The sequence below is a fragment of the Pongo pygmaeus genome, chromosome 6, assembly GCF_028885625.2.
Source record: "Pongo pygmaeus isolate AG05252 chromosome 6, NHGRI_mPonPyg2-v2.0_pri, whole genome shotgun sequence".
In the NCBI taxonomy this organism is placed as follows: domain Eukaryota; kingdom Metazoa; phylum Chordata; class Mammalia; order Primates; family Hominidae; genus Pongo; species Pongo pygmaeus.
In genome coordinates, this window is record NC_072379.2 from 143717070 (window position 1) to 143737578 (window position 20509).

At 36.6% G+C, this 20509-nt stretch overlaps 1 protein-coding gene across 6 annotated transcripts in view; it reads right to left on the reverse strand.

The window, feature by feature from the left end:
• The window catches only part of TPK1 (thiamin pyrophosphokinase 1), a 380984-nt gene that overhangs the window by 213736 nt on the left and 146739 nt on the right, over positions 1-20509 (reverse strand). For all 6 annotated transcript variants that reach the window (XM_054495232.2, XM_054495234.2, XM_054495231.2 and 3 more), the window contains exon 4: positions 17494-17563. In XM_054495232.2, coding sequence (XP_054351207.1) covers positions 17494-17563 — 70 coding nt within the window. The remainder of the gene's footprint in view (positions 1-17493; positions 17564-20509) is intronic.

Sequence of the window (20509 nt, forward strand, 5' to 3'; positions counted from 1 at the left end):
GGTAGCGGCAGTAGGGTAAAGTAGTGCCAGAAAATGCGATATATATATTTAGAAGAATCATGCTAACCCCTATGTAGTCCAGAGTGGAAGGTTTCATCTTTTCTGATTTACAAACATGAAAGAGTCAGTCCCAAAGTATATTTATAGGTTAATGCCAATTCTTCACCTTAACAAATATAAAAAGCTGGCTCACTGATAGTGAATTACTTTGTGTAATTTGTTTGCTTTATGCTTCTCTCTGTGATTCAGCTGAGACATAATCCACAGAATTCAATAAATACAGCTAGTGATTAATGCCATTAGGGTCACTAATAGGTTGTCTGCTCCTCCCAAGTTTTCCAAAGCAAAGAGTGATAAGCTGCCTAGCTACAGTTTCTGCTAGTACAGTATTTTTCATCTTGATTTTGCCTTTCCAATACAGCTTCCCTCACAGCAGGAACTAAAGCCTTACTTAAGAAAATGACACAAACACACAAAAAAAGAATTTCTTAAGGCACACACTTTCTTGGTGAAGTAAGTACTGTATTTTCTACCTTGGATAGTTTCTATCTTGCTGCTGCTATCCATTATATAGATGTATGAGTCACTGTCCTAAAAGACAGAGACTAGAGCATGGGTGGTTCTCTATGGTATTTAATACTGATCTCTGCATTATAGGAATCCAAAAGAATGCAGCCAGATGATAATGGCTTCGGTACAGGCCACCCAGAAATCATAAAATCATAAGATGACTATTATTAAAATTAAAAAGAATATTAGGAAAAACATTTAAAAGAAATACAAAAGACAAAGGGTGAGTATCCTTGTTCAAACAGAGTTGATCCCAATAGCTTATTAAACGAAAATAAAATCACATAGGAAAAATAAACTAGAAAAAAGACATGACACAAAAGGGAAGGAATTTAAATACCTTATATATAATCTTTAATCACACACACACACACACACACACACACACGCGCACATATTTTCCAACACCAAAGACTTCCATATTGCTAAATCTAATGGTCAATTATCCTATGTTACTTTACCCATCAGAAGTATATAACACAAATGATCACTCTGTATTCCTTCATTTTCTTTCATCATTTAAGGACCATGACCACAGTTTCCTGGTTTTCCCCCAACTCATGGGTTACTCCTGCTTTGTCCCTCGCAATTTTTAACACTGGAGTATTCCACAGCTCAGTATCTGTACTTATTTTCTCTTCTGTCTGCAGTCATTAGGTTATTTTCACTGTCTCATGGCCTTATATGGCTCTGTATATACTGACGACTCTGTATCCAACAACCTACTCAATGTGAGATGGATAAATAACTCAAACTTAAATCACTGAAACCACTACTCTTACAATCTCCCCAATCTCATCTAAGGAAAAATCATTCTTTTCTAGTTATTTAGTTCAAAATCCTTGACTTTTCTTGGAGTCATCCTTCACTTTTCTTTCCTGCACCTAGTAACTGAGTTGTCAGCCAGTTCTACAGGTGAAAATACATTCTCAATCTGGCTCTTTCTTTGCATCCTCCATGGTACAGTCCTGAAAAAACAGCTGATGGCATGCTTCTGCTCAAAACTTTCCAATGACTTCCCATCTCATTCACAGTAAATCATCAATATTATCTACAAAGGAACTTTAAGATCTACCCTGTTATCTTTCTGATCACTCTCCTTCCTAGTAAGTTCCCCTCATTATCTCTACTTGTAGATTATTTGCACAATTATCCATAATTATTTCCTCCTCCCAATCTATACCCCTTTATAATGTGACTTTCCAGAATGTTTCATCACAAGCTATTAATATGCATCCCGTTACCCACCTCAAGAATTTGTATTAGACTTAAAACCTGCTTTCACTTTAAAAATGCAGTGGAAGTGACAGCACGGCAGTTAGGAATGGAGGCCTCAAGTGGAGCTGCAGCCTTCCCTTTGCTCTCTTGGAACCCTCCCCTGTTGCCATGAGCGTAATTCTGAGCATGCCTGATGGATGGAGGATGAGACTGGAGTCAGGTACAGCTTACAGACATCCAGCCTCTAAACATGTGAGTCCTTTCTACATGCTGACATCATCAACAAAACTGCCTACCAAACTGTGATATCATGATATAAGAGGAAATATACATTTGGTCTTCACCTCTGGTTTCTGATAAAAGAGTTGCCAAGACCCTTGGAATCTCTACAGTAATGGGTGTCTTTCAGTATCCTGATGAGATGACTGGTGGCTGGGGGCCTCTAGGAGAGTTTCAAGTTGGAGGCTGATTCCCAAGAAAGACAAAGGCATGATCAGAGTGTGGAACATTCACACCCACCACTCCCAGTGGAGCTACAGATTATGCTAATCACCGATGGCCAATGATGTAATCGATCATGCCCATGTAACAGAACCCCCATTTAAAAACCCTAAACAACGTGGTTCAGAGAGCTTTCAGGTTGGGGAACGTATCCACATGCTGGGAGGGTATGTATCCCAAATCCAAGGGGGACAGAAGCTCCTGCCCTAGGACTTCTCCAGATCCTACCCTCTGTACCACATCAGCTGGCTGTTCACATTCATCCTTTATAACATCCTTTTATAATAAATTGTCAACGTAAGTGCTTCCCTGAGTTCTGTGAGCCATTATAGCAAATTACCAAACATGAGGAGGGAGTTCTGGGGACCCACTAGTTGCAACTGGCATTTAAAGTGCGTGGCAATCTAGTAGGACTAAGTCCTTTACTTGTGTGTGTTGGAGGGTGGTGGTCTGTGCTTATTCTGAACAATGTCAGATTGAATTAAATTGTCGTACACCCAGTTGGTGGCAACAGACAACTGGCAAATTGTTTGATGTATAAAACCCAGACAGTTTGTGGCAGAAATGTTGTGAGTACAGAAAGTTTTCCTTTACCAACCCACGTAACTGGCACATGAATGAGCCCACAAGATCTGCCTAGCTGACCTTAGACTTGTGAGTAAATAAATAAATCATTGTTTAAAGCCATTAATTTTGGGGGTAGCTTATGATGCAGCAAAAGCTAACTGATATTCTCATGTCTCAGGGCCTCTGCACAAGCATCCCCACTTCCTGGAAGGTTCTTCCTTTGGCTGAGCAAATGGCTTGCTTCTCCACCTCCTGCAGGTCTTAACTCAGAAGTCACTTGCTCAGTGAGGCTCTCTCCCTCACTTTAATTGCTAACAACCTACTGCAAAGCATGCTACCTCTTCTCCTGTGCTATTATTCTCCTTCTCACTAGTAACATACTTTATATTTTAATTATTTATCTTGCTTATTTCCTCTATGGAAAGTCAATGAAGTCAAGTATTTTGATCTCTGCTGCATCACAGGTGACTACAATAATGCCTGTTATACAGAATGACTCCATAATTAAAATACGCTAAAATAATAGTGGAATACGATTTCCTACATAATGTATCAATAAAACTTAAGTTAATAAAGCTAGCAAGAGCAGAGAGAAATGTAAATTGTCTTATACTGTTGATGAAGGTTAACTTAAGCACAAATATTCTGGAAAGCAAGTTGTCAACTTAGACTTAAATACATTTTTTAAAATTTATAACTTCTGGACCATGTCTTAACTTCTGTGAAACTACTGCAAGTGTCAGAAACCCATACACTTATAATACTACTTAATGTTTTTATAATACTTAACAAAGTTTTATTTAGCAAAGATTTACTTATAAAAAACTTATAAGCTGTCTGGGTGCAGTGGCTTATGCCTGTAATCCCAGCACTTTGGGAGGCCAAAGTGGGTGGATCACCTAAGGTCAGGAGTTCCAGACCAGCCTGGCGAAACCCCATCTCTACTAAAAATACAAAAATTAGCCGGGCGTGGTGGCGCACGTCTATAGTCCCAGCTACTTGGGAGGCTGAAGCAGGAGAATAATTTGAACCCGGGAGGCAGAGGTTGTAGTGAGCCAAGATTGCGCCACTGCACTTCAGCCTGGGCGACAAAGTGAGACTCTGTCTCCAAAAAAAAAAAAAAAAGAAACAACTTATGAGCTACGTAACTTTCTGATATATGGAGAATGGTAGAGAGATAAAAATGTAACAAAATTTATATATAATGACTTGGTAGCATGTTCATAACATAATGTTAAAAACAGGCATGATATAAAGCAATGTATAGATAAAAATCTGTATTTGATTACATGTACACACATACACTGAGCAATAAACATACAAAAATGTAAAATTGAAAAAAATTATATATGTAAAAATATTAACAGAAGTTATCTATAGAAGTGGGATTTTAGGTTATTTCAAATTTTTTCTTTATGTCTTCCTCTATTTCCCAAATTCATTATAATAATCCTACGTCCATAGGTGGGGGAAGAGTTAGAGGTGATAGCGGAGAATTTGCCTTTTAAAATATATAAAGTTTAAAAGAAAGGTAAATACTAAATGATACAAATTCGAGGTGTTTAATTTATCTTTATATATTTTGTAATTATGACTGCATCAAAAATTACTTGAATATGGTTTTATTTAAAATTGAACAAATAAGCTCAATTAAAATAAATCAGTTCAGATTTCTGCCACACAATTTGGCTAAAATCTCACTTTGATAATCCTTGACTCCTGTATCCTAACTTGATTGCATCCTATTAAAAGCATTAGAGGGCATCAGTGTAATGCATGATCACTAACTCTCTCCTTCCAACATCAGAATTAAGCTTTGGCGAGCAACTGCCACATGGAGAAAAGTCGCTGGGAAAGCCCTATTACTGCTAATAGGAATCATAAGACCACACTATTATGCAAAAATGTTCTTTTTACTGACTGATAAAATGCCAAGATGACACAAACTGGAGTTGTTTTTCTTGTTCCTAACACATGGAACAGCTCTCCAGTTACTAATAACCAACTAATGTATAGTCAAGCAGGAAAAAAAATTGAATATACACTAGAGGCCGCTAGTGATAAATAAGTGAATTTTGCATGAAGTGGAAAAAAAATGATGCTAGCTCTACAAAGAAAACTGCATCCTAAGCTTCTAAGCTTCAGCTGCCCTTTTAACTACTGTGTTGGAAGTCAGAAAGCAATTTTTTCTTAATTATTTCTTGCCTTAAATATTTTTTAATAAAATAACTAAATCTGGGAAATTTTCATCTTGGGAAATTTTGTAAAAATTTATTATTATTGTATATTTAAATTAAAGCTTTACCTTTAAGTAATGAAACCTTTTCATATATTACAAAATTAGAAAAATAATGTTATTCTCTCACTTAGTTGTCACAAAGACACAAACCAACCAAAGAAAGCTCTATGTTGTAAAATATAAGCTTGTCTTGGTAATATTTCATTTAGAGGGGGGAAATATTTTTAAATGCAAAAGATATCTACAAAAAATTTACAACCCTCTCCCCGGAAAGTTATGAATCATAAGAGTAAAATTTTAAAGTTTACTTGGAAACAAATGTAACATGAATTCAGAAAACAAGAATCTTTTGATTAAAAAAAACTGTATAAAACTAAAGAGGAATTACACTTCCTATATACTTTTTTTAAATTTGAAAAGAATGTTATTAAATTTCTCAGAATACACGAGAGGCATTTTTGTCACTTATTTGCATGACAGATGACCATTTAATTCCCTTTCACTGTCATTAGATAGTGAGGAATAAAAACAGTTCCCAACCAGGGGCATTTTATACCCCAGTAAGTTAGGGATGTGTGTGGGGAGGGAGAAGTAAGGAGGAGATTAATAAAGACCATTAGACTATCCTAGGACATGGAGACAGCACAGGCAGCAGAGAAAAGATGCTGTTGATGTATACGCATGAGGATTCTTTTTGGGTTTTTTTTGTTTGTATTTATAGTTGGCTGGTCCCACTTAGGTGTGCAGAAACTAGCACGGTCTCAATCTTGACAGGAGGCAAATCCCACTCCAGAAACAAACATAACCACTAGAAACAAGGACATGGGCAGATATTCTCTCAGAACCACCTCAACTCAGTTGAACACCATATTACACTAGAAAAGAGACACAGTTAGGAATTCACCTGTAGTACACCCAGTGGCCAGCTCACAGGTGGCTAAGTGCAAGTCCTAACTTGTTCTTAGAGTGTAAGCATAGCTGTGGATCTGGCTTCCAGCTTCCCTTGATTCCTAAATGTTTCCCAAGCCTCCCAATTCCTGCATATTCCCCCAGCCTTCCCACTTTCTCTATTCATTATATCACTTTTGATTTTTGTTTACACTGGCCAGAGTTCTTGTTCTTTACAACTAAAAACCCACACGAATACAAAAAGTTAACTAAGTCCTAATATTGTTAACAGAAGAGATTTTGGTATCCGTCTCTGATTCTCCTCTCGAATAAAAATAATCTTAAGAATTACCTTTTTGTGTCGGAAACACACATTCATACTGCAATCTATGACAGTAGGCTATATGAAGTTTTGATGAGTATTTCTAATCATTCTTTAATAACTCTTAAGCACATAGTTAAGAACTAATTGCTGGGGATGAGACAGTAAAAATGCTAGAGAAATGTATGCTTTCACTGAGGTTACAGGCTGCTGGGAATACGCAAATAGGTGATTCTAATATGTTGTGATAAATGTTTGATAATGGAAGTGTTGGATAAGAGAACTTCAAGGACAAATTACATAAGAGAGATGCAGAATACTAATGTAACGTAACCTGGTAAGGTAAGAAATCTAGCCATGAAACACCCTTAGTTTATTTAGGATTTGTCACCTACTTGCTTAATTGAATATGTGGGGAAATTATCTTCAGGATGAATTGTCTAAAAGGAGTAACGCTGGTTAGTTAAAAATATTTACTTATCATCTATTAGTTATCAAACCTGATCCTAGCTGCTAGGATTATTTCCAAAGATGAATAAAACAAGAACAGGGAATTTTTCCCAATTAAATAGAAGCACCCATGGATAATTTCAACATCATGTGGCATTACGGTGAAGGACTGCTTAGAGAATTCATTCCTAACTTGGGTGTGTGGAAACTAAGACTTCTGGGGAGACAAAACACATGGGCTGAGTTTTGAAAGATAATGATGCAAAACACATGGAAGAAAGCAGGAGGCTTTCAGAAATGAATTACATAGTGTTCTGTAAAAAACAATACAAAACTCCATTTGTACCTAAAACGTGCTCCTTGATATTTCCAAGAGCACTCCGATGGTTTGAAAATAACAGGCTTTCTTCAACATTTAGATGGCACAAATATTTTAAATAATCTTTTAAACAGTGTTAATGCATACACATCTTCTCCCCCACATTGCTCCTCTAGCCCTGGGTATCACACCCAGGTGTCAGCACCCCTACATGACACCCAGCAGAAACAGATAGAACCTGACATCCAAGGTGAAAAGAAAGTGTTCCCTGGTCTAAGCCCTGTAGAGAGGGACAGCACCATCTTCCCTGTAGTCTAAGCAGAAGCACTGTTAGTCTCATTCAACAAAAGTACTCCTTGCAATTCAAAATCATAGGATTTAGAGGAGTCAGCGTTTTTAATATTTATGATTTTTTATTTTAGTTCCTTTCAGTCTAGTCATTCATATACTAAATGCCCTCTTATTCACCATTTAAGTTCCCTTCCTCTGACTTTCTGTAGCTCTCTTCTACTTCTAAAAGCTAATAACAGCCAAAGTTAACTATAGTGTAGTTAAGTATATTGCATATAATGTACACACACATACAATGACTTTTTTCTTAGTGTGGTATAATACCTTCTGTTGTATTTTAAATGCCCTCGCTGAGATTCTTCAGCATATTCTTGACCTTGCTGGCTACAGAAGCAAAACTGAAGTCTTTAAGGAATACACCTCAAATAACTCTCAGATTCCTAACCCCACATTGCAAGTGATAGTTCAGTGCTCATCTTTGTGTAATTGCCGTTTGGATATTTTCCCGTAAAATTTATTCACTAGCCCTTGCTTAAATTGAATTCCAGCTGTCACTTCTGTTCCCCAACAATTGGAAGACTGTGGATAGCTCAGTTGCAATCCTATCATCAACTAAAATGTCCTGCCCTATAGTGATGTGTCAACAAATAATATAAGCCATCTTGCCTAGTGTTGGAGTTATTCTGTTTGCTCTTGGCCCAATAATACAAATCCCAACTCTTAATAACAAGAAAACCACGCAGGAAGAATCCGAGGGTGTATTTGCAAGAAGACGTGTATGTGTAATCACATAAGTGTGTGTGAAAAATCAGACAGGGACCATTCCACAACTTTTTAAGAAACAATTTTGTTTGTGTGGTATTATGTGATTACTTTCAACCATCACTTCTTAACTCGTTGATCTAAAAATCGATTAAAAATATGTCTAAAACGTGACATGAAAACATGAGTTGTTATATTAACAATCACTAAAACAATTCAACTTTTTTTTAAAAAAAGTAAAATTTAAAAAGCCACATGTTACTCAAAACTTTTGACAAATGATCTAGCATTCTCTAAAAAATTACTGGAAGATCATTTATTTCTGAAGACTCCATCTACAGTGCAGGAAGGGAAAAGGGTTCTGTCAGGAACATACTTTATGAAATAGAATAGCCATAAAAAACAATGCCTCTGATTAAATTTAGTTGTAAACTGACTTCCTGCAGCTGCTTAAAATGGTCTCGCTCTGAAAATTTATTTTGAGTTCATGCATGATCTGAGAAACACAGCACCTTCGCATACACATTCCTCCTTCCTCTAACACTCCAAAATGATTCATAGCTATGCATGGATAATTTTGAGACCTCTGATTTATAGCATTTGAAAACGAACAGACTAAAATATATTACTAAACTAATTTAATCAATAATTTAAGACAAATATGCCTTCACAGTTTGTTGTGTAAGGTTCTTTAATACCAAGACTTCTGTTGTAAATTATCTTTTAAATGCACTAATCATTTTTACCTTTCATCATTTTGATTCAAAGACCTGATAATGTTGACATGCTTACAGAGCTTGGTAATTTGATTGCATAAATACTTTTTAATGGAAATTTGCTGAAGCAAATGACTAATCATTGCTAAGGCTAGGCTTATAAGAATCAACTGAACCAAAGATCTTTGGTTCATATTTGTTTCCTTTCTGCATATGTTAAAGCACATAGAAATTACATGTTTTGACTGTTCCATGAGAGGCTTGAAAAGCAGTAAAAAAAATCACAATCAGTGAGAAAACTAGTCATAGAGAGACTGAAATCAACTGCCACATATATTGGAGGTTATCAAGACCACAGCTTATGCTCAGATACTTGACACCAGCTTATTTCACACTGATTTCATGTTTATTGTCGTTCCTTTAAAAACAGAACTGAACAAGCTTTTACATACTTTTTACTAAGATACAGCAAATATAGACCTTACATATAAGTCTTTACTACTATTTTATATAATGTCTGGGATTGAATTGAAAACATTGAGAATTTTGCTTGGTTCCAACTAAAAGAACATGTATTCCAAAGAAGCACATAAAAAAAAGACAACAAATTTCAACAAAAAGGCAAGTTTTAGAAATCAGGTTCATCAACTGTGTAAAATAAAGAAAGAAAATTGTGGTGTACCCATATACTGGAACACTACTCAACAGTAAAAAGGAACAAAGTACATAAAATAACATAATAAATACACAAAATACATGGATGAATAAAATACATAAAATAACACGGATGAATCTCAAAAGCATATGATAAGTGAAAAATGACAGAAAAGACAACAAATTGTGTGATTTCATTTGTATGACATTCTGTAAGTCTACAGGGGACACGGTGTGGGAGGAGGTGAATGACTGCAAAGCGGGAGGTAGGAACTTTTTGGGATGATGGATGTGTTTTAATCTTGACTGTGGTGGTGGGTACGCAACTATATAACACTTCAAAAATAATCGAACTGTATGTTTAAAATGGATGAATTTTGTTGTATGAAATTATAGCTGAACAAAGTGGATTTAAAACAAATCAGATGCCAAACACTACCTTCCTATATGCCAACCACTATCTGAAAAATGCTTACAACTTTTCTGAAAAGTAATACAATTATTACATTCAGAATAGTTAAGTATGACAAAAATATTTACAACTATGGCCTAAAACTACATCAGGTACACACTGAACTATTCAATAATTTATCATCACAGCTTTTAAGAGCCATGCTCCATCCTCTTGATTTATCCAGATCTTCTGTAATCAGCCACAGTAATGTTACCTCATCAAGATTTCTCCGAATACTCCAAAAGAAAGTGATCTCTTCCTGAAATGTCATAGATGAAGAAACTACAGCCCAAGAAGTTAAATTACTTGCTAAAAGTAATGAAGTGGCAGAATCTGATTTTGAACCTTAATCTAACTCTCTGACTACATAATGTCCATTCTGGAGGCTGCTGCTACCTGCAATGAAATAAAATGAATTGTTCAAAGTTACTCACAGATAGCCAGACTTAGACTGTCATTGATTCCTTCAAGAGTAATCAGATACTTGCTACCAGATACCTGGATTAATTGTATTGATAAAGGCTTTAGAAGCTAATTCTTTTTTTTTTTTGAGACGGAGTCTCGCTCTGTCGCCCAGGCTGGAGTACAGTGGCGTGATCTCGGCTCACTGCAAGCTCCACCTCCCGGGTTCATGCCATTCTCCTGCCTCAGCCTCCCAAGTAGCTGGGACTACAGGCACCTGCCACCATTTCTGGCTAATTTTTTGTATTTTTAGTAGGGACAGGGTTTCACCGTGTTAGCCAGGATGGTCTCGACCTCCTGACCTCGTGATCTGCCCGCCTCGGCCTCCCAAAGTGCTGGGATTACAGGCGTGAGCCACCACGCATGGCCTAGAAGCTAATTCTTAAGAGCTATCCTCCCACATTATTCAGTTATTTTAATTATATTTTCAACTTCGTTTAGCTGGGGCACAAATAGTTGTAGAGTTAGAGTTACAACAGTCGTCCCCGTCACACTTGATTAATCTAAAAAGTAGATTGATCTGATGAGTAAGTTGCATGATTATATAAAGCTCAAAGACTGAAACTGTAACTGTGGGAAAATTAATGAAGTGACAGGAAAAAGAGATCAGGAATGTATTTTGCTTTACGGTTTAAATAGGCCCTCATCATCCTGCCATTGGTAATGAGTGTTTAATTACGTGGTCATTTCCATGAATGCAAGGAATTTTTGTTAGGTGCTCATATTTAAACAGAAAGGAAACTCCTAAACATTAGAGCTAACCTTGAACAATGTTTATATAAAGATACTCTCCTGTAGAACTTTCCATTCAGGATTCTATATTCATTAATTACTCTGAGAAAACTAACCTAAAAACAACCCTCCCCACATTTCAGATATCCTACACACAATATTAAAGATATAGCAACTTATTAGACTGTTATGCTGATGAGTCTGAGAATCTCTAAGTACCACAAAATCACAAAGAAATAAAAAACCCTCACATTTAGCACTGATATTCATGGTACATATTGCTCTCAAAATACCAATGAATTCAAAGGCAAGGACCTTAGTTCCAGGATAAAAGATTCATTTAGACAGGAATTAGAATGCAACGTAACATAAGATATTCTGGAAATAAGTGAGATATACACTATACATGACTTTAGACAAAAATGCACAATCTTTTTAGACATAAGCCATTTCTGGCTTATAATACTAATAAGATATATAATTATCGAAAGTTTCTTTAACAAAAAGATACTTCCAATAGCTGGTATTGTATCTTAGAAATCCTTGACTTAACAAAACTCAGTCTTACATCTCTGCTAACATATCAAGGGAAAATCAGGAATTCAATACATTCTCAAATGCTCATTAGTGTAGTAGATATGAAGCATATAAAGATGATTAATTATGATTGCTGCCTTCCCGGAGTTTACCACCTAGTGAAGAAGATACATCTACCCATAGCTAAATCACAAGATAAAACAAGAAAGTAAATAATTACAAAGTATTATGCAAAGTTAAAGGGCAATAGATCACTAGAAATTTACAACCTAGTAAAGAATATAAGTCTTTACAGCTTTAAATCAAGGTAAAATGTGAATGTAACATTGTGATTTAAGAGTATTATTACAGTGTAGGAAATGCCAAATCACTTCAGGCTGGAAGGGAAGAGGAGCCCTCCTGGAGTACATGGTGTGTTAGTTGAACACTGATGCATGGATACGACTGCTACAAAACATGCTAGCACATGCTGCTAAAACCACCTAAGAATGAGTACAGCATAGGATCTACCATCACTGATTATTTCGAATGGCTGCACAATTGTAATGGACTATGAGTGGGACTAATGTGTACAAGATCAGCCATGAGAAAGGGCCTGAGCAAAGGCAGAGAGGAGAAAGCGCATGGCAAATTTAGGACAGTGAGCAGCTCTGCTTGACCAGAATACAAAGGAAGAAATTGGACATGCCTAAAAAGATAACCCTGCATCTCAAGGTAGTTAATTTAGATTTCATCCAGGAGACAAAGGAGAATCTCCCTGCCTCTCCCCAGTCGCTACAAATGCACACACATATGTATACCTCACATGCTCTGTGGTCCCAGTCTTTTACAGCCCATTAGGATCCTCAGAATATTTTCTAATACCTTCACTCTGATCTAACTGTCCTTGCTCCATGTCTTCCTTTGTTACAGAATCTATCACAATGAACTAGAATTTTCTCTTTATGTCATATAATCTATCACACTGAATGGCACCAGGGAGCTTATGTTTACTGAGCTTGCATCCACTTAACAAGTAACTACAGAAAAATTAATCATATGTCCTACTGTCCCACAGGTCAGAACCAACAGATATTAATGGATACATTGCAATTCACGATAAGAAAAAAATATTTAGGGCTTCTTTATCAAAACAAAACCTGATAAATGAAGAGAGGCTGCTTTCATAGTTGAAACAAAGACGTTTATGAAAGATGGAATGGCCTTGAGGACATTATGCTACATAAAATAAGCCAGTCACAGACAGACAAATGCTGCAAGATTATCTCATCTGAGGTATCTAAAATAGTCAAATTCATAGAATCAAACTGTAGAATGGGGTTGCCAGGGGTGGAGGAAAGTGAGAAATGAGGACTTACTAATCAATGGGCATAAATTTTCAGTTAAACAAGATGAGTAAGTTCTGGAGATCTAATGTATAACATTTTATCTGTATTCAACAATATGTATTATACACAAAAATTTGTTAAGAGGTAGATCTCATGTTAAGTTTTGTTACCACAATTTAAAACAATTTTAATAAAGATGGTGTGCAAGCATTTCACACATCTAGTATAGAACTGGACCTAAGCTCACAGCTGTTTTTTTAATTAATAAAAGTGATAAATAAGAATTGTGTTACAAGCTATTATATATCAAATCATGAAATACCAATGGTCAATAAACACATGAAAAGATGTTCAATATCCTTAGGTATCAGAAAAATTTAAATTAAAATCACAAATTCCATTCACAAACACTAAATGGCTAAAATCAAAAAGATAAAAAAGAACAAATATTGGTGAGGATATGGAGCAATACAGACATTACTCATGGAAATATAAAATGGTACAACAACTTTGGAAAAGTGAAATGCCAATTTCCAGAAAGTTAAATATATATTTACCCTGTTACCCAGAAACTTCATTCTTTGTACCTGCTTCCCAAAATTAAAACATTGTTCACAGAAACCCTTGTATAAGAAGTGGCATGAACACATAATAGCCAAAAACTGGAAACAACCAAATGTACATCTGGTGAATAAACAAATGTAACTGTGGTATATTCATACAACAAAATACTACTAAGCAATAAAAAAGAACTACCAATACATGAATGAATTGCAAAAACATGTGAGCAAAAGAAAAAAGACACAAAAGAATACATACTATATGATTTCTTTTGCTCGAAATTCAGTAATAGATTTTTTTAAGGTCTACAGTAACGGAAATCAGAAAGTAATTGACTGGGGGTAAAAAACTGGATTATCAATCATGAGGGAATTTTCTGGGGCTAGAGAAATGTTCTCTCTCGTTTTGGATGGTAGATAAGAGGCTGTAAATAAATGTCTAACAAAACCCATGTAATTAAACATCTATGATATGCATTTTATTGTACATTAACTATGCCTAAAAATTATACATATATAATTTATATATGTGATTTATAAAATACACATGATTTATATTTATATATATGTGTGTATATATATAACCTTTATATATGTATATAAAGGTAACTTTTTAAAAAGAACATAGGATCTAACTTAAAGAAGTTTATATTGGCCAAAGATGAGACAATTTGAACACTGAAAACAATGATATCTGCACATCTGTAATAAAATGAAACCTATCTAATATGTATAAGCCAAGAGTTTGGGAGCACTAATTCAGTATTCGGAAAGCAGGTAACAGAAGAACATTAATCACCTCTACTTCATAAACTATGTTTCCATTGTCTAATCTTGGACTTTCCGGGCTGCAGGATAAATGGGCACTATGTTTCTACTTGCTGATTATGGTCAAATCCAATACCCTTTTCTGAGTCTTCTTTTTACTATACACATCTCCCCGTGGGTCCCAGCAGCCTCACCCGCCACACTTCAACCTTCCCTTTCCGTCTGGGTCCATGAACGAGTAAAGGAGCCAGCAGGCCCAGGCAGGGGCCTGGAGCACACCCGGGTCCTCTTCAGGCTCTCCTAGGGCCCTGGCTCCATGAGGGACAGATGTGGACCTGAATGTCCAGCAGTACCCAGAAGCAGAGTGACACGGGGCCTGAGGCCTCACGCCCTGCCGCTCCTCAGCCGGAGCAGAGGAGAGAAGGTCCCATCACTGATTTTTCCCTCAGCTCTACTCCTCTGTAAACCCTGTTCCTCTGCTATTGTCTATATGTCTTCCTTCCTTCCATTCCAAATGTACAAATATTTTGTCTTCAACTGAAGACGATTCTTTAAAAATTCATGTTTTATCACGTAATTATGAGGCATTACATTGTACATATGGATGTTAAGTAAATAAATAAGAACAAGGCAAGTAGTGGTCCTCAAAGTACATACTGGCCTTTTAAAACTCATGCATATTTTTTCTTTTCTTATTGTGATGCCTTTCTATTAGCAATACAATTAAGAGGAATTATGCTTAGTCACCTGAATCCAATTAGTTTGAGTGGTTAGGGTTTGTATTTAGAGGTTGATTCAAGGACTTAATTCCCACATGAGACAGTTGGTTTCACTCATCTTCCTATTAGAGATTCTACTCTCACCCAGGCCAGCGATGTCCCTGGGCATCAGAGCAGGAATCATTGCAAACACATAATTACAACTAGAAAATCAATGAAAAGTACAATGTTTTACTGAACATCTTCATACATGAACAAACAGTTGTTAAATTATATAAATCTTCTTGAAAGACTTCTATAAGATTACTTATAAATGTGTTGAGAAACATCACACGTGGTTATTTTGAAATTTGGGCAAAAAATAATGGTACTCGCCCCCTAAATCTGGTCATCTGTTTTGCTTTCAAATATGAATCAAAGTGTTCTGTTTGAAATCATCTGCTTTGTAGCAACATGGATGCAGCTGGAAGCCATTATCCTAAGTGAATTAATGCAGTAACAGGAATCCAAATACTGCATGTTCTCACTTATAAGTGGGAGCTAAACACTGAGTACTCATGGACATAATGATGGCAACAATAGACACTGGTAACTACGAGAATGGGGGGGAGGGGGTTAGGGGTTGAAAAAGGTAACTACTGGATATTACGCTTATGACCTGGGTAAAGGGATCATTCCTATCTCAAACCTCAGCATCACACAATACACACATGTAACAAAACTGCATATATATATGTGTGTATATATAGACATATATATGTGTATATATACGCGTATATATAGACATATATACACGTATATATACGCGTCTATATAGACATGTATACGTATATATACGCGTCTATATAGACATGCATACGTATATAGACGCGTCTATATAGACATGTATACGTATATAGACGCGTCTATATAGACATGTATACGTATATAGACGCGTCTATATAGACATGTATATGTATATAGACGCGTCTATATACGTATATGTATATGCACCCTGAATCTAAAATAAAAGTTGAAATCATTTTTTAAAGTGCTCTGTTATCTTTCTTATTAGTATCCACTCCAATTCAGTAAAAATAATCAATATGATAGTCTGTATTTCTTCACAAGCATTATCGACAGATCTTATGATCAAAGATCACTCGGAAGGCACAGTGTTGAGATCCTTTCACAGTTGTGGTTACAATTAGGTTCACAAGCTACACCTGCCATTAGAGAATACTTGGCACCAGAGTATTTGCCAGCAAGCAGGCTACAGGCCCAATACATAAGCTTGGCCTCATGGGCATTACGCTCTTATCTGAAGTAACTGGCCTAGACCCTTTTTTACAACACATACTTGAGTACTTTTTCACACATTGTCCGTGTCAGGTCTTGGAGGATACTGTCAGAGGAATCTGTAAAGTTACAAAATAAAGGAGCAAAAAATGTTAAGAATTTAAACTGTCTTCTAGGCTGTCACTCTTGCTATATTTTTTGATAATGCATCTAGTCCCCAGACATTAGCATTAACATGTCCAGTCTCAAAGGAAACATGCCTTCCTCCTATAAGAAACTGGCTGCTTTCAAAAAGCAGCTCCAGTGTTAGAAAGTTTGATCCCATAAAGAAAAATATATTATTTCAAAATACATATATTTAATTTGTGCCTAGAGTGTGTTATATCATAATGTTTTTATTTCCTGCAGTGAGGTAATTTCTTAAACTATAAACATTTCAACATAATAATACATATGATAGAGATGAAACTATGTTTCATAGTTAGTCTACTTATATGTTCACTATAAATTCTTCTGTTTGCCAAGGTGTTTGGACTACAAACATGTTCACAATGAGCTAGGTTTAAAATCTACTTCCATCAAACATATTATCTTATCTAAAAATACCTTACCGCATACAGATAAGAAAAATCAGACAGCAGGGATAGTAAATCTTAAGGAAACTCTTTATCTCCTAACATATAAGTGTATGCATAACTGAGAAATAATTAAGTTAAATTATACTGGGCTTTACTCAACTAATATAAAATCTCATATTTTCTATGAGGGAATATACATCTACTTTATATAAAATCAGTTTTCATTCATTTACACTGTTTGAATAACATCTCAAATTGCCATATGAAGTTTCAGTTTAGCTGACTTCCACAGTTCTCACAAGTATCAAGATCCGATAATGCTACTTAATGTGGCTTTGAAGTAGCAGAATGAAGGTTTTTAAAATAAGAATAGATGGGCCTCATTCTACTAAGAGATACCATTCAAATCAAGAAATAATACAACATGGTTAAGCAGCTCAGGTTACTCTTCCCTCACTGAGGAGATTTTCTATAAAAGAGTCTGAAGGAGAATTAACAATGTCCACTTACAAGAAGAAAATAAAACAACAGAAGAGCAGAAATTCGTGGTACTATGCACACTGGCTAAAAGAAAGCATACCTTTCTCTCTCTCCTTCGGTGATATCATATAAACGGTTGGCACCTCCATCGGCACAGGCTCTTAAAAGAGCTTCAAATAGAAAGAACAAAATCATTTCAATACAGGAGGCACAGAGCAATATCTTTCAAATGATGATCACTAAAGAGCAGGCACTCAGACGCACACAGTCACGCTAACCTCCGTGAATCATTTCACATTCATCTGTTGATACTGCTGGTACTAAAAACGATTCTATATTGCACATGACAAATGACAAGTTTATTTCCTTTCTGCTTTTTTTTTTTTTTTTTTCTGAGATGGAGTCTGGCTCTGTTGCCCAGGCTGGAGTGCAGTGGCGTGATCTTGACTCACTGCAACCTCCACTTCCCGGGGGGTTCCAGCAATTCTCCAGCCTCAGCCTCCCGAGTAGCTGGGATTACAGGCATGCGCCACCATGCCTAGCATATTTTTGTATTTTTAGTAGAGACGGGGTTTCACCATATTGGCCAGGCTGGTCTCAAACTCCCGACCTCAGGTGATCCACCCACCTCAGCCTCCCAAAGTGCTGGGATTATAGGCGTGAGCCACCGCGCCCAGCCTTTGCATCTTTTTTGATTAAATAAAGGAGAAGACTGTAGATGGTGCTAGCATGTCTTCAATGTTTCTTGAAAGTTTTTTCCTCTTTTATAACAGAAGATAGGCCTCAGGCTCTATGACAGGCAACAGAAAATAGTTTGTTGTTTTTGGGGTTGAGACAGGGTCTTGCGCTGTCACCCAAGATGTGAGTCCAATGGCTCGATCACAGCTCACTGCAGCCTCAACCTCCTGGACTCAGGTGATCCTCCCACGTCAGTCTCCCAAGTAGCTGGGGCTACAGACACACACCACCGCATCCTGCTAATTTTTATCTTTTTTGTAGAGATAGGGTTTGCTCAGGCTGGTTTCAAGCTCCTGGGCTCAAGTGATCCACCCACCTTCGACTCCCAAAGTGCTGGGATTACAGGCGTGAGCCACTGCACCCAGCAGGATATGCTTTTCATTGTGTTCTCTCATTTTAATAATTTTTACATATACTTTTGATTTACAATATGTAGTATGGGTTTCAATTTTTATTTTGATTAAAACATTTCCTCCTAAAAATAAAAGATAAGCATAAGTTTATTTTAAAATATAAGTAAATAATCTAGATAATATGAGCATAATGTAAAAATTGTGAAGGTGGTACAAAATTAACTGAAACTTGGAAATGCTAAGGTAATCCAATAAACCCTGCTGTCTCTCCAACTTGGGCCTTGGCCTCCTCCTTTCCCATGATTTCTGCCTGCTACTGCTCTCGGATTTGATGCTGCTAATCAACTGCTCCCTGAAGTTTTTGCAGTCCATGGAAAGCTATTTTTGTTGCTGGTGCTACCTTTCTGATTTCTATTTTTCATAGAAATATTTAGTATCTTAGCATCAGCTCAGAATGAACATTGTTAGGCATCAAACTAGCAGGTTCTTTGCTAGAGGCCTAAGATAATGTGACAGGGTCTCCATTTTAAGCATCTTCTAACCAGTACAAATAAGCCAGAAGCCGATTAATTAAAGTCCACTCTCAGAATTGACCAACAAAGTGAGGAACTACTTTTCTTTGAAATTAAAATTAATGGCACAGGTAAATGGAATTGAGGGAAAAGAAACAAACAGGCACTTTCCCTTATGTATTCCTCAGGTATTTGAAATATAAAATAGTTAAGATGAGTACAGCCTCTAGAAAAAGCTCAGTGATACATGATTTGTTTTAGAAACTGTAAAATAGATGCTAGAAAATGACCACTTAAAGAAATAAAAATCCACAATTTCCACTGTGGGAATTTCCCCTGAATTTAATCCACCCACGAGGGCAAGATGTCTTATGAAAGTATTTGAAATAGGATGGTATGGTCCCAAATCTCAGCAGGGGACCTAACCACCTCTTGACATTTCACACCTGTATACCCCACTCAGCTTTAAAGCACATTTAATGAGCCTCTCTTGGTGGTAAAGACACTCCTCTTCTGTTTGGCTGCAAATGTAATGATTTCAGCTTTACTCTGGAATAATAGATTAGCTGAGTATAAATAATACTGTAAATTGGTAGTAAACTTGATGGTATTAGTACATTGGCTTCTGACTGCCATCAGTACACTGATACTCTCAGAAAGCCGCTGTCAGTCCAATATTCTTGTGTATCTAACCTGTTTTCTCTTTTTGGCAAATTTTAAGACTTTCCCTTTATCTTTGGTTTTCCAAATTTCACCATCATGTAGCTTATTTGGAATTAATTGTGCTTTCAAGGTTGGGCGTGGAGGCCTCAGGAATGTAATCCCAGCACTTTGAGAGACAAAGGCGGGAGGACTGCTTGAGCTGAGAAATTCAAAACCAGCCTGGGCAACATGGCAAGACCCTGCCTCTACAAGAAATTTTTAAAAATTAGCTGAGCATGGTGGCACTCACCTGTAGTCCCAGCTACTTAGGAGGCTGAGCTGGAGGACCACTTGGGCCTGGGGAGGTCCAGGCTGCAGTAAGCCAAGATGGCACCACTGCACTCCAGTCTGGGCGACAGAGCCAGACCCTGTCTGAAAAACAACAACAACAAAATGTGCTTCCTAAATCTGAGGACCCATGACTTTCTTCAGTTCTGGATAATTCTTAGCCACTTTTAATTCCATTATTTCCTATCTTCCATTCTCTCTATGCATCAATTTTCTGACCCTCCATTTAAATGTATTTTTAGACAGTCTCATTCTGCCCTTCACAGTTCTTAACCTGCGTCACTCCTATCACCTTTTCTTTCTGCGTAAGCCTGTAATTTCTTCACACCTCTCTTGCAATTATGTCTAGTCACCTGTTTAAAACATAAAAGTTTATACTCTTACCGATTCTTTTTAAAGAAGTTCTATTTGATTCTTTTTTCAGTTCAAGGTCTTTTCTGATAATCTGTTGCTAATGTTTTCTATGCCTTCTTTTATCCTTTTTTTTAAAAAAATATCCTTTCCCTATGGATGGGATATTTAC